Here is a 12,381-nt window from a genome sequence, read left to right as displayed (position 1 = left end):
CACTGGGTTTGCCTGCTGCGCACCCACTCTGTAAACAAGGGAATAGCAAAACAACACCATGTTACAGGGTCGGCCTCTGAGCCTGGGAGACTGTTGCTCCTAGAACTTTGGTTGATGCTGGACAGTGTTTGCTGTGAGTTTTTTAAAACGCTGATATCAATACAATTTAAATGATAATTCAAATCTGAAATAGTAATACTCAGAGGTGTGGACTCGTGTAACGTGACTTGTACTCGAGTCAGACTAGAGTCACAAATTTGATGACTTTAGATTTGACAAAATCAAAAAAGACTTGCAACTCAATTTGGACTTTAACACCAATGACTCATGATTGAGCCTTTTGACTTGAAAATACTTGATACCTGTCATTTAAAAAGTGTGCCGTTATTAAATTCACTTCCTGATTGAACTAACATTAACGCCATTCATTCCCAGAAAGTCAACACCTAATTCCCCAGATCCACTTTGTTTGAACCAAGCCAACAGCATCCAGTCAAGCTGCAGGAGAGAACCTGAGCGCAAATATGCAAAACATCCTAGTCGAAAATTACAGATAAAGGCATGTTTAAGTTTAAGTTTATTTACTTTATTAATTCCCCTGAGGGGAAATTCAATGTTTTCAGTCTTGCTTGTAATTACACACAGGTCCGAAAGACACACACATGCACAAACAGGACCTATACATGCACAAAGTGGAGAGATGTCAGAGTGAGGGGGCTACAGTCAGTCATGGCAAATATTAACATAGTCAGTGAACTTATGCTTAGCTAACATTAGCTTAACAGCTAAATAACTTTTTAACAAACTTTTAACAGTTGAATCAAAATATTTCTTAAATGCATTCTCAATTTTTATAAATTTAATATGTATCTTACAATCTTGTTAAATTTGCGTTACATTTGTTGAGGAGTACATTATGACTTGTTTAGGACTCGAAATTCAAAGCTTAGGACTTTCAAATTGCCTTGGGACTTACGTGCAGAGGCTTGAAACTTATTTTTGACTTGCAAAACAATGACTTGGTTCCACCTCTGGTAACTGGTATACTGTTTTTCTCTTCTTTTGTTTTGTTAAATCAACTCACAGTAACCATGTCACAATAATTTTATTGGACATTGCATCAAACTTTCCATTGAGCAACGTAAATATTCAGTGTTTGAGGCCATGGATAGATATACATATATTATGTATGGGGTCCTGTGGAGGCTGGAGAGAACAATATCTAAAATATTACCAGGACATTTAAGGACCATACCAGGGTTTTCTATCTTTCCAAAGAATGCTGTAGTATTTTCAATCATGTTTCCTCTGCCCTTCTAGGTCTCCTCTATGTGATCCTGAAGCACATGGTCGACCGATACAACATCTACTATGCATACGTTCCCACCAAACTCAGCCAGCGGATCCACAGAGCAGCCATCAGCCAGGTTATCCTGGCTCCCATCCTCTGCATGTTCTGGCTGCTCTTCTTCTCTGTGCTCAGATTAGGTACCTTATCACTTCCTGCTTTCTATCAGTCATTGGATTGTGAGTGTAGCCTACATTAAAACATTGTGACATTAAAATTTCTTGTCATCCCTTACGATCACAGGTCCAACGCATCCCATCAGCCTCTTCACCTTAGTGTCCCTGCTCTCCTGTATTGCCTTCTCCCTCTTCCGCTTGTGCCTTAGGAAGCAACCAGACAAGTCGACAAGCTACCAGGTCAGCTCCATCATAACTCACAGAGACTAAGTTTAGTTGAGGATGAGCTAACACTAAATGAGTAGCGTGCATTTTCTTTGTTTCAGATGTCTGATCAGCCGGCAGATGGGACGTTCAGTGATGGCGACAGATCTACTGTAACATCCACCACTGCCTCCAGTGTACAGTATCACATTATTACACACAACATATGTCACAGGCTCATAGTAGTATTTTTGCTTGTTTTGATAGTTGTAGTTTTATATGTGCAAAAGTTACACCAGGTATTGTTAAGGAGTTTTCCAGGTTGATGCATTTACTGTAACTAAATGGGAAGCTCTGAGCTGCTGCAGAGTGTTGCATTTATGACCAATTGTGTCCCAGACTAAACCCCAGAAGAGAGACAAGGAACAAAACACAAACTTGCTTGTTATGATTTGAATCTCAAATCCTGCATGGGCATCAAAACCACTCTAATAATCTATTATATGTTTGGGAAATGTTTGGAATAATGTACATATATGTGATGGGTTAAAACATGGAAAAAACTCCTGTATGCAGTAGTGTAGAATAAAATAGTGTGTTTATGAGGTACTATTCCCATTGTATGCAACAAACTTCTATTTCACTACAGTACAGAGGACAACATTAGAGATGGAGATTTTTTTGTTTTTTTTTCCTAATGAATTACTCAAACCCATTGGCAATTAATTTAATAGCTGACAACTAATCAATGAATCAATTATTCACTGCATCTTAATTGGTATTGCTACTTTTACTTAAATAAAGGATCTGAGTATTTCCATAACTGAGTTAAAACATGCAGCTGCCTGATCCTTTAAAGCAGTCAAAGGTTATAGTGTCTCACAAAACTGGATTTGCGATCTTTGCCCTTTACTTCATTTTCTGGACTGGATCCTGGATATGGATACTCATTAATTTGTTAAGATCTTAACTTGGTGCAATCTTTACATCTTAAGTTCAGGGTGGGAAGACAAACCCAAACTTGAAACGTACTGTCACCTCATATACTCCCCGTGAATAAAGTGATTTACTGTGTGACACCATCATTAACTCTATGCTGATCTTCCTCCCTCAGCTGTTTGTGGCGTCCGTGCTGCTGGAGCCAGAGCTGGCTTTGACTCCCATGCCCTCCCCGGCCCACCACAGCTACGGCGCCATGGCCAGCTCCCAGAGTTCAAGCCACGGCCCAGCAGAGGAAGAGGAGTGCGAGGAGGACCACGCCCAGACTCATGAGACTGAGCTCCAAGATCCCCCAGACCCCTACTGCTCCAGCCCACTTATGGACAGCCCCGTTGGGTTCCACTAACGCCAAATCCCCCACGAGCTAATTCCACGTGTCCTTCACCTGTGGATTGCTAAACGCCGCAATGCTGACCTCAGACTCCAACTTAGCTGCCTCAGACCCTGAGACCAGACTGGGCTTGTTAGAGAGGATGGGGAAGCTGATGTGGAAAGAAGCTTAAGAATACAGGAGCACGATCCATGTAAACATCACTATCTATATATATAGACAGCAGTTTGCCAAAACATCTTGTGAACCTGTCTCATGGACACAAACATCAGTCTCCACAGAAGACACATCCCTAAATGTACAGATTATTTTAGTTAAACTATTGGATGCTCTGTGACAGGGATTCTTCTTCTATGGCTTCATTTGCAAGTTAAAAAGGTTAAAAGAGACTGGGGTGGAATTGCCTTGGGGTTGCTATCACAGATACTCTGTTCATACTTGCCACTTGGACATGAGCGGAGGTGAAAGTTCCCATCAGAGTGGGTGGTGTGAGCAGGCTCGCCCCAGCAGACTGACAGAGTGGTCTGGGCGCGGGTGATATCTGGTTCCTCGGCAGCAGAGCTAGAGGAGGCTGAGGGTGAGGGCAGCTAGTTGTGAAGCCATCTGCAGTGAGAGAGCAGACAGACGGAGGGCCAAGATGTACTGTAATATATGTACACTCTCTCCAAGGAGGCACAAGCAGCTTGACTGTACCTGCAGCTTGTTGTAACTATTATCAATTTAAGGTTGCTATTTTTGCTACAGTATTTTTGGTGTCATTGATATTGTGCTTTGGGTTTGGGGCGTGGGCTACTGGAGGTTGTATAAGGATTTGCAGAGCTGTCCCATCTTAATCAGACTTTTCCCTTATTATGCTGTTTTGACTATGTATGTGATCCAATTAAATTTTTTTTTTGTTTATTATTTTAAAGGAATAGTTCAACATTTTGCTTAGACTGGTTTGCTTAATGGCAGAGAGTTAGATGAGAAAATCGATACCAATCTTATGTCTGTACGGTACACAAGAAGCTACAACCAGTTAGCCTAGCTTAGCATGAAGACTGGAAACACTCACGTCACTACAGTAACTTATTGAATTCTACTTGTTAAAAAGTAGCAACTTCAGAGACTGAAAATGAAGCCGACGCAGTGCTGAAAACTGCAGTTCCTCAAATGGCCACTTGAGGCTGGCTCCAAAACAGTCTCCACAGACCCCCATGTTACAATGCCCAACTTTACAGTAGAAATAAACATGTTTACAGCCTAGTACAAAAACTTTTCCGGTCTTTATAGCTAATTCCAACATTAATGACAACTGTATGTTTGTGAGTTTGTATTTAACTCACCCATTCACTTTTTTCTGAACGCCTAAAGTTACATATAATTAAGGGTGGAGCCGGTGGAGTGACCGGCTGTCTGCAAGGCTTCACCACAGTCTATGAGTCAGATCCACCCCTCGCTCCTCAACAGCTCCACAATCTTTCCAAATATGGTTACCTCGGGTCACTTATGACTCCAAAAATCAAAGAAAGTGATGGACATAATGCGGAACAGGAGTCCATTATTTTTATACAGTTTATGATTGTCACCAAGCCCCAAATAAGCGTGCCAGGCTTTGAAGCCAATTTTACATAGTGGCCAAACATAGAATTACAATGTCAGGGTCTGTCACTTGATGCCATGGGCTCAAAAAGACTTTCCCGCAGACTTAAATTGTGAAAGAAACGTCTGTAAGTCAGTGGATAAATGTTTTTGAGTGTCACAACCCCTGCAAAATGAGTTGTTTAACTATTGGGATATGATACAGCCGATCCGATAACATTCGAAAGTCGAGAAGAGCCACACAATTAAATCATTTTATCCTCACTCAAGTTAGCAGAGTGCTAAACTGAAAGTTAGCCGCTGCTCTATGGAAAATTCAGGTAATTTCATACCACAAAAATCAAGCTTTATCAGCTTCATGTGCCACTGAGCCCCCCCAAAAAACATACATTTTATACATTAGTTTTACTATGAATTAAACAAATGTGATATAGCATGTTATTTATTAAGCTTTAAAGGTGCTTTATTGTGCTTTGTTTCCTGTGGACGGAGCCAGGCTGACTGTTTTCCCCCATTTCCAGTCTTTATGCTAAGCTAAGATAAGTTGCTTATATCAGATAGTTTATATCATCTAACTCTCAGCAAGCAAACAAAATTTGTTTCTTTCCCAAAATGTTGAACTATTCCTATAAGTTGTGTGAGCTATGGAAAAATTTGAAGCACATCCTGAAATTAGAACATTTTGAAAATATGCTGAAAGTAACTACACTGTATGTTACCTCTTAAACTGTTATGTTGCCATAATGGCTCCAATTTATTTATTTATTTGTTTAGTGTTGGTAAATATTTGTGCTAAAATTACATTTTCTCCCCAAATACAAACAGTAAAAATCAAGCACTACCATACTGTACCATGGTTTTAGTTGCATTAATGTATTCTGTGTGACACGCCACTGCATGTTATGTTGTACAAATGAGGTATGCATTTCTATCCTTATTCATAATATCCAGTTTTATATGCTATTTTCATTGCTTTGCTGTCTGTGTGTTTGCAGGTTTTGTATTTTGGAGTTGTTTTTATTTGATGAAAGTTTTTCTCATGAAACTGAATGTAAAGTGATTGTAGTTCATTCATTTCTCTTGCTGTGCCTTGAACAAACACTCCTTTTTGTGTGACAATCCAGCATGGCCTGAAATATGCTGCATGGACTGAAAACTAAAGAGTGGAGAAACATCTAAGAGATGAAAACACAACAACAAACGGATAAACAACCCAGAGTAGTGATTTTCGTCACACAGTCAATGGGTAGCTCATTCTGTTAGTCACGAGAGCAGCAGTAGGCTCATTCCACTAACATACTGACAAAACAATCTTCAAGCACTTACTACCATTTTCTGGAGCTTTCAAACCATATCACATGGTCTTCATCTGCAAATTAGTTTGTCACAGAATTGTGGATGATAAAACTTTCCACTTTTCAGTGCATGTTTAGGAGTTTTCTCCATGCTTGACAGCACATTCTTGACTATGCTAAAAAAGAAAAAGAAATCTCTACTCGAGGTCCACTTACTTGCTCTTTGTGGAACTTTAAATGTCTAATGTGGAGGATTTAGAGTCATCCAATGCTAACATTAACATTGTCGCCTCACAGCAAGAGGGTTCCTGGTTCAAAATTAGGGTAGGATCGAATCCCAGGGTGGGGAGTCCTTCTGTGCAGAGTTTGCATGTTCTCCCCATGTTTTCTCTGGGTACTCCGGCTTCCTCCCACAGTCCAAAGACATGCAGGTTAATTGGTGACTCTAAATTGGCCGTAGGTGTGAATGTGAGTGTGAATGGTTGTCCGTCCCTATGAGTCAGCCCTGTGGTAGTCTGGTGACCTGTCCAGGGTGTACCCCGCCTCTCGCTCAATGTCAGCTAGGATGGGCTCCAGCCCCCGCACCCCCAGGATAACAGGATAAGTGGTTACAGAAAACAAATGTATGAATAAGAATAGTTGTGTGTTTGTTACCTTAGAATGAGCCATGCATATCTTTATACAGAGCAGGTCCTCTTCCACGGAGTCTGCCATTTTGTTCTACAGTAGCCCAGACAAATCAAACACTGACTCTAGACTGAGCCATTTGCTTTTTCACATTGACAACCCTATCTCTCTGACATGCTCTGCTAGATACCAGACCCCAAGATGGCGCCTGTTCAGTCCAACGGAGTTGCTTGCCAGGCACATACACCAGTAAAATTTTTTCTACCTGTCGGAGTTTTATGCTGCAGTATCCAGTCCACTGAATATGCACAGTAGTGTTTTTCCCGCTGGCCCCGTCTGTGAGTTCCCACTTAGCTCATAGATTTTACATTGTGGTGACATCAGATTTTCAAATATCTTTTCTTGGGTCAAGAAAAGTTTTACAAATATAAAACCTCTATAGATCAAAAGTTCATAATAGAGAGAGTCATAGTTTACCCTGTTTGCACTTCGAGGTGTCCTGTTATCAGGTTTTCAGATGTCCCTTTTACAATGGTAGTCTTCGGGGAAAGTGCTGCAGGGGATTTTTTTTCACTGCTATACTGCAAGTGACCTCTTGTAAAATTGGAGGCAAGGCTGAGCAGTGCTCTTAGGGGCCTGCTTGGCACATGTAAGAAGTTTCAGTTCTGCAGCGCTACTGCTACTTGCCACTAAATCCTACACACTGGACCTTTAAGAGTAAACTGTAATGGTCAACTTGTGCAGCAGCATGGACACGGCGAAGTCCTAAAGATGCCCAGGATAATAAAAAGTTTGAAGGTCTACAGATCAGTGACAGTGAAGCGAACTTGCTTGCTGATGAAGACCAACACTGTCAACACTAGGCAAGCTTACTGTGTGTCTTTACATCACAGCAGTTGCATCGCTTTTTTAAGCTTTGCATTGTGTACTTGTCGGTGCCTTGTTGTCGATTTCAATCAGTTTCTCAACTGTTGTATTCTTTGATTATACAGAACATATACAATCTATGGCCAATCTAAAATCTTTTAAAGTGGTTTAGTCCAGTGTCATTCGCTTGTGTGTGATTTCTCTGTAGGTCGTTTTAATTGTAACATGTTTGATGAACAGTGACAGCACTGTCTAGATCATTTCAGCAAATCTTCTGTCAGAACAGCTGAAAAAGCTTCTTGATGTCCAGTCCTGTTGTTTTAGTCCATTTTATGTTCTGTATGAAGGTTTAATATAGTTGAATCATATAAAATCACAGGCCGGTACTTTCATAAAAATTGATGGCATATTATTGCCTAAAATGAAATGCACTTTGCTCCCTTGCACAAGGAATCTAATTCTAGCTCCTCGTGCTGTATAAAACAGATGAAAGCTGGCAGCAGAGAGAATGAAGTGGTCAGTGCTGAGAATCATGAAGTAAAATCTATTTGGAAAAAAAAAACATCAAAGAACATCTCAACATTTCTGTCTGTGAACTACCAACACTGTGGGTTTCTCTTGCAGAAGCTTGTTTCACAGATCATTAAACGTACTTTCCTTTGAAAATACAAAATAAAACTTATTAGGGTATTCTTAGCTCTAATGGCCATGCAAGGAGGGATTGTCCATTTTCATGCCTAACTAGTTTTATTGTATCCTGTCATGTCTGTTCATATACTGTCGGCTTGGCCATCCAAGGCCATCTGTTTGGAGGTACATTAGCTTTCCAGACACGTCCACTGGTTTTTGCTCTTGGTTATGAAATGTGTGTATCAAAAGTGCTTTACTTTATGCAGTATGTGAGCCTGCTGTAAATGTGGGTTATTTTATCTCCAAGAAGGTTGAGGTTAAGGGACAGACTGTGTTTGAGATTGATCTCTGTCAGGCTAACGAGTTTTCATCTGTCAAAAGTGAAGTGCTGTGATCTGAAATTAAAATTAACTCAGCTCAATCCACTCATCTTGTGCCATGAACTCCTTATTGCTCTCCTCTGCTGTGGTCTGTGATGAAGGGTTGTTGAGAGGCAGTGAGTCACATTTCATGTGGTAAGTAGTAGTGCAAGAGTGAATGTGCATATGATGCCTTCAGGAAGTGTGCAAAATATATTTTACAATACTGGTTTATGATGAATGTTGGACTTTAACTTTTAAAGAAATAGTTCCAATTTTGGAAAATATGCTTATTTGCTTTCTTGCCGAGAGTTACACAAGAAGACTGGTACCACGTTAGTATCTGTACGTTAAATATGACGCTACAATTTGCAGCCAGTTAGCTTAGCTTAGCACAAAGACAGAAAGCAGGGACAACAAGCCTGACTCTGTCCAAAGGTGATAAAATTTGGCAACAATTCTAAACTCACTAATTAACACATTAAGTCTGGTCTGTTTAATCCATATAAGAACTTAAGTGTAATAATCTGATGGGGAAATGAAGCTGTTACATCGTTCTCTTGAAGGCCAGGCTCCATTCAGAATGACAGTTCCTTAACATCCTTGAATACAGGAGTTGCTGCCTCAAACAGTTTTGTGTAGGTGTGTTAGATTCACCAAAATATAGCAGACATTATTACAGGTGGCTTAAATACATTTTGTCGCCGACCCCCCACTGCTTAGCTTCCATGTTGGCCTTCCTGCTTCTCCAAATTGGGGGCATGCCGTCCGACATCTACTGTAGGTAATACACAGACCATGGATAAGTTCCTTGATACAACCCTACTTCCGAGAAATCTGATTCTCTATTTAACTTGCTTAGTGCTGGTATATGGATTTTTCACCCTCTGAGCTGGAGCAAGCCTAGCTGTTTCCTCATGTTTCCAAGCTTGTGTTAAGCTAAGCAAACTGGTTGTAGGTTATATTGACCTTGTGCAAACATGAGAGTGGTGTCAATTTCTGATTTAACTCTGCAATAAAGAAAGAAAGCATGTTTCCCAAAGTGTCTAACTCTTCCCTTTAAGTCTGACAAGGTGCACGACTGATGATAGTGATTCCTTTGATCAAACTGTCAGTCCAAACACCAGATTTAGCTCGTTTATAACAGAGCTGGACAGAGAGTGCTAATCAATGCAGGTGCATGTTAGCTCAGAATTTGAAGCAATGTGTCTGCATACAAACTAGCCCGGGGACAAGCTTCTGTACACACTACAGGCCTCACTGGTCCCTCAAACCACATCTGAGAGTGGATGGGGCAATTAATTGCATGAGCATCTGCTTTTATCCAAACCACACTGGACAGCGGTAGCACCATAGTGCCAGTGGTGGATGCTGTTCCAGCAAAGTGGTATACTACTGAGTTTTTTCAGAGACACATCTCACACTGACTGGATGGATGTCATTTTTCTGCAGGAAAAAGGGTTTGCAAGAAAACACCATAACATGCCTGCCGTTATATACGGTGCTTCTTCGTTGCTAAGAGTTACAAAAGGAGAAAGAAAAGTCCCTGACATTTCCCCTGTCACCCGTGGCAACTGCTGAGAGCATGCTTCTCAGTGAAAGGTGAATTCCTTTGGGTGTGTAGCCTGTCGCTCGCCTTTCTCCTGCCCAGATGCTTAGAATAGAAAATGTCTCTGCCTCCTGCAGCAAACACATTGTCACTCCCATATGGGTTCGTTTCGGCATGCAAATGTTGTTTAATAAGTTGGTGTTGTTTGGTATTTACATAATATCTTGCCGCAAATTTGTAGTTTTGTGTATCATTTTTATCTCCCCTATAGTACATTATACTCTCAACAAACATATAGAAAGTTCATCCTTGACCTTGGAATTAGTAGTTGACAAAACAATGTACCACATGGTCTATTAAGTAGCCATGCAACAGCAAGTATTGTCTGAAGCCTGATATAGCTTGTTCCTCTGTTCCATAATGCGTGTTGCTCGAAAAACTATTTAAAACACATCCATGAACAACACAGTTGCACTGGGTGATATGTTACTTCATTTCCATGAACAAGGGTGCAAATTTCATTTCAACACTGGGGGTGACACATACAAAGTGTGAGGTTTGGGGGTCCTCCACAAGAAATTTTCGAGCATGAAACATTTAATATCCTGCTGTTAGGGACAGGGCAGTGGGGCAACAAGGACACAGGAGTTGCTGACATAATTGCGGGTTTCTATTTACCTAAAAATTACAGACCAAGAAATAAACAGCTAGGCCTGTAAAAGAGGTCAACACAACATGAATACGCTCAAAATAATAACTAAACATGGTGTTAACTAAAATAGACACACGAAGGAACACATATAGTGGCTTGGCCAAACCAAATAATACACAAGGGGTAACTAAAATGGACGGTAACTACAGCTAAGTACAAAGCCAAACTAACTAAACCCAAATCCCCACAATGTCATGGCAGCACATGGTTTGGTTCAGTGAGTTGGCTCCAGCATTTAAGAGTCCTCAATTTCCTCAATTTATGGTGTAAATGTCTTTAATTTTATCAAAATAAAAGTCCTCTGCATCTTTCTTTCTTCTTTTTCTTTTTATTGGGGCAGGGGGGGGAATGCACATGTTATAAATATTAAAGGGGACATATCCTCTGCATCCCCCTGATAATGAACATAGGTACTGTAGTTTATTTTAAGTCTACCTCACACAGGCTACATGCTGTAAATACTTATTTACACAATGTCTGCACAGCTCGTGTAGCGAAAGCATGTTAGCAGAGTCCTCCATCTGTGTCTACAAAAGATGCATTCAGGCACAGTATTGAGTGTAGGTCACACAATCACTATAGTTAAACGCATCAAACAGAAGAAAATGGACTTGACGCGTAGAAACGGTGCTACCCCTGTCCAATGTGGTTTGGAAATGTTCTGCGGTTTTCTAGCTGCTGCATACATTATAAAAGTGTGTTTCCTCAGACTTGCATGAGACAGGCAACTGAAAAGCACAGCTGCAACACATCCTGTTTAGACAAGCTATAACACACTGAATGTGTATTAATCCGCAGCTGAAAATAGATCTAAACAAATACGCTATTTGTTCTGGTTTGATTAACGTTTGCGAAAAACTACAGTGCCCAGCTGCTTTGGGAAATGTCAGCGCCCTTTTTGATAAAGTAACATATTTTTCACTGGTTTATATATAAGATTTATAACTCCAGCCTTATCTGTTAACTGGTTGTACTTCCAGTTGGCAGTGACAGACAGCTCATTCCCACTGATGTGGTTGTTGCTTGGCAGGCTTGTGTCGCAGACTCCAGCAGCTATCAGAGCGAACCTTATTAGCCCGAGCCCGCACGCATAGTCACTGTCCACTCCTCACTCCTCTCCACAGCATGATTTAGGACGAGTGAGTGATTGAGCAATGCCTTCCTTTCCTCCTTCATCCAAAACAAATGCACTCACACACACATACACAGACACACATACAACTGTGGACCATCACTTAACAGTTGCCATGACAACGTTCAATACCCCTTCATTCCAAAACACATTGCAGACTTTCTAAAAATAATGCGGGTTGTCTTTTCTCACAGACTCCTCTCCAGACGACGACAGCCTTCAGAGCAAATCCTCGTACACTGCAAGGTAAGACTGTGGGACTATAGGCACTGATTAATGAATAACCACAAGGGAAATAAACACCTCACTGCACTTGAGTCAGTATCTCATAAAATTCTGTTGCAATCTAACTGCTGGTTGGTGACCTGAGAGGAGGTCAGGTCAGTCTCCATGAAGCCCACTGACTCGACAACTCTGGCTCAGTGTTGTACTGCGGGCTGAAGCGAGACATGGAGCATGGAGCCAGCATAAACACAGCAGACTTTCAGTGGGACAGAGAGAGCGAGGGTTCTGTTGGGAGTGCAGAGAGACAGATTAAGGCCATGTCAGCCACTGCTTCCACAGCAGAACAGACAGCCAGCTCATGGATGTGACTTTTACAATGATACAAGCAAATTGTATATATGGGAGA

General features: G+C 41.0%; 1 protein-coding gene across 1 annotated transcript in view; it reads left to right on the top strand.

The window, feature by feature from the left end:
• Positions 1 to 3,143, top strand: part of tmem63c (transmembrane protein 63C) — a 39,092-nt gene extending 35,949 nt beyond the window's left edge. Inside the window, exons 20-23 of the mRNA XM_033643309.2 lie at positions 1,321 to 1,488; positions 1,592 to 1,704; positions 1,791 to 1,865; positions 2,783 to 3,143. Coding sequence (XP_033499200.2) covers positions 1,321 to 1,488; positions 1,592 to 1,704; positions 1,791 to 1,865; positions 2,783 to 3,013 — 587 coding nt within the window. The 3' untranslated portion in view covers positions 3,014 to 3,143. The remainder of the gene's footprint in view (positions 1 to 1,320; positions 1,489 to 1,591; positions 1,705 to 1,790; positions 1,866 to 2,782) is intronic.
• The last annotated feature ends 9,238 nt before the right edge of the window (positions 3,144 to 12,381 follow it).

Source organism: Epinephelus lanceolatus, chromosome 15, assembly GCF_041903045.1.
Source record: "Epinephelus lanceolatus isolate andai-2023 chromosome 15, ASM4190304v1, whole genome shotgun sequence".
Taxonomy (NCBI): Eukaryota; Metazoa; Chordata; class Actinopteri; order Perciformes; family Serranidae; genus Epinephelus; species Epinephelus lanceolatus.
Note: the sequence above shows the minus strand (reverse complement) of the source record. Positions and strands in the feature narration are given on the sequence as shown.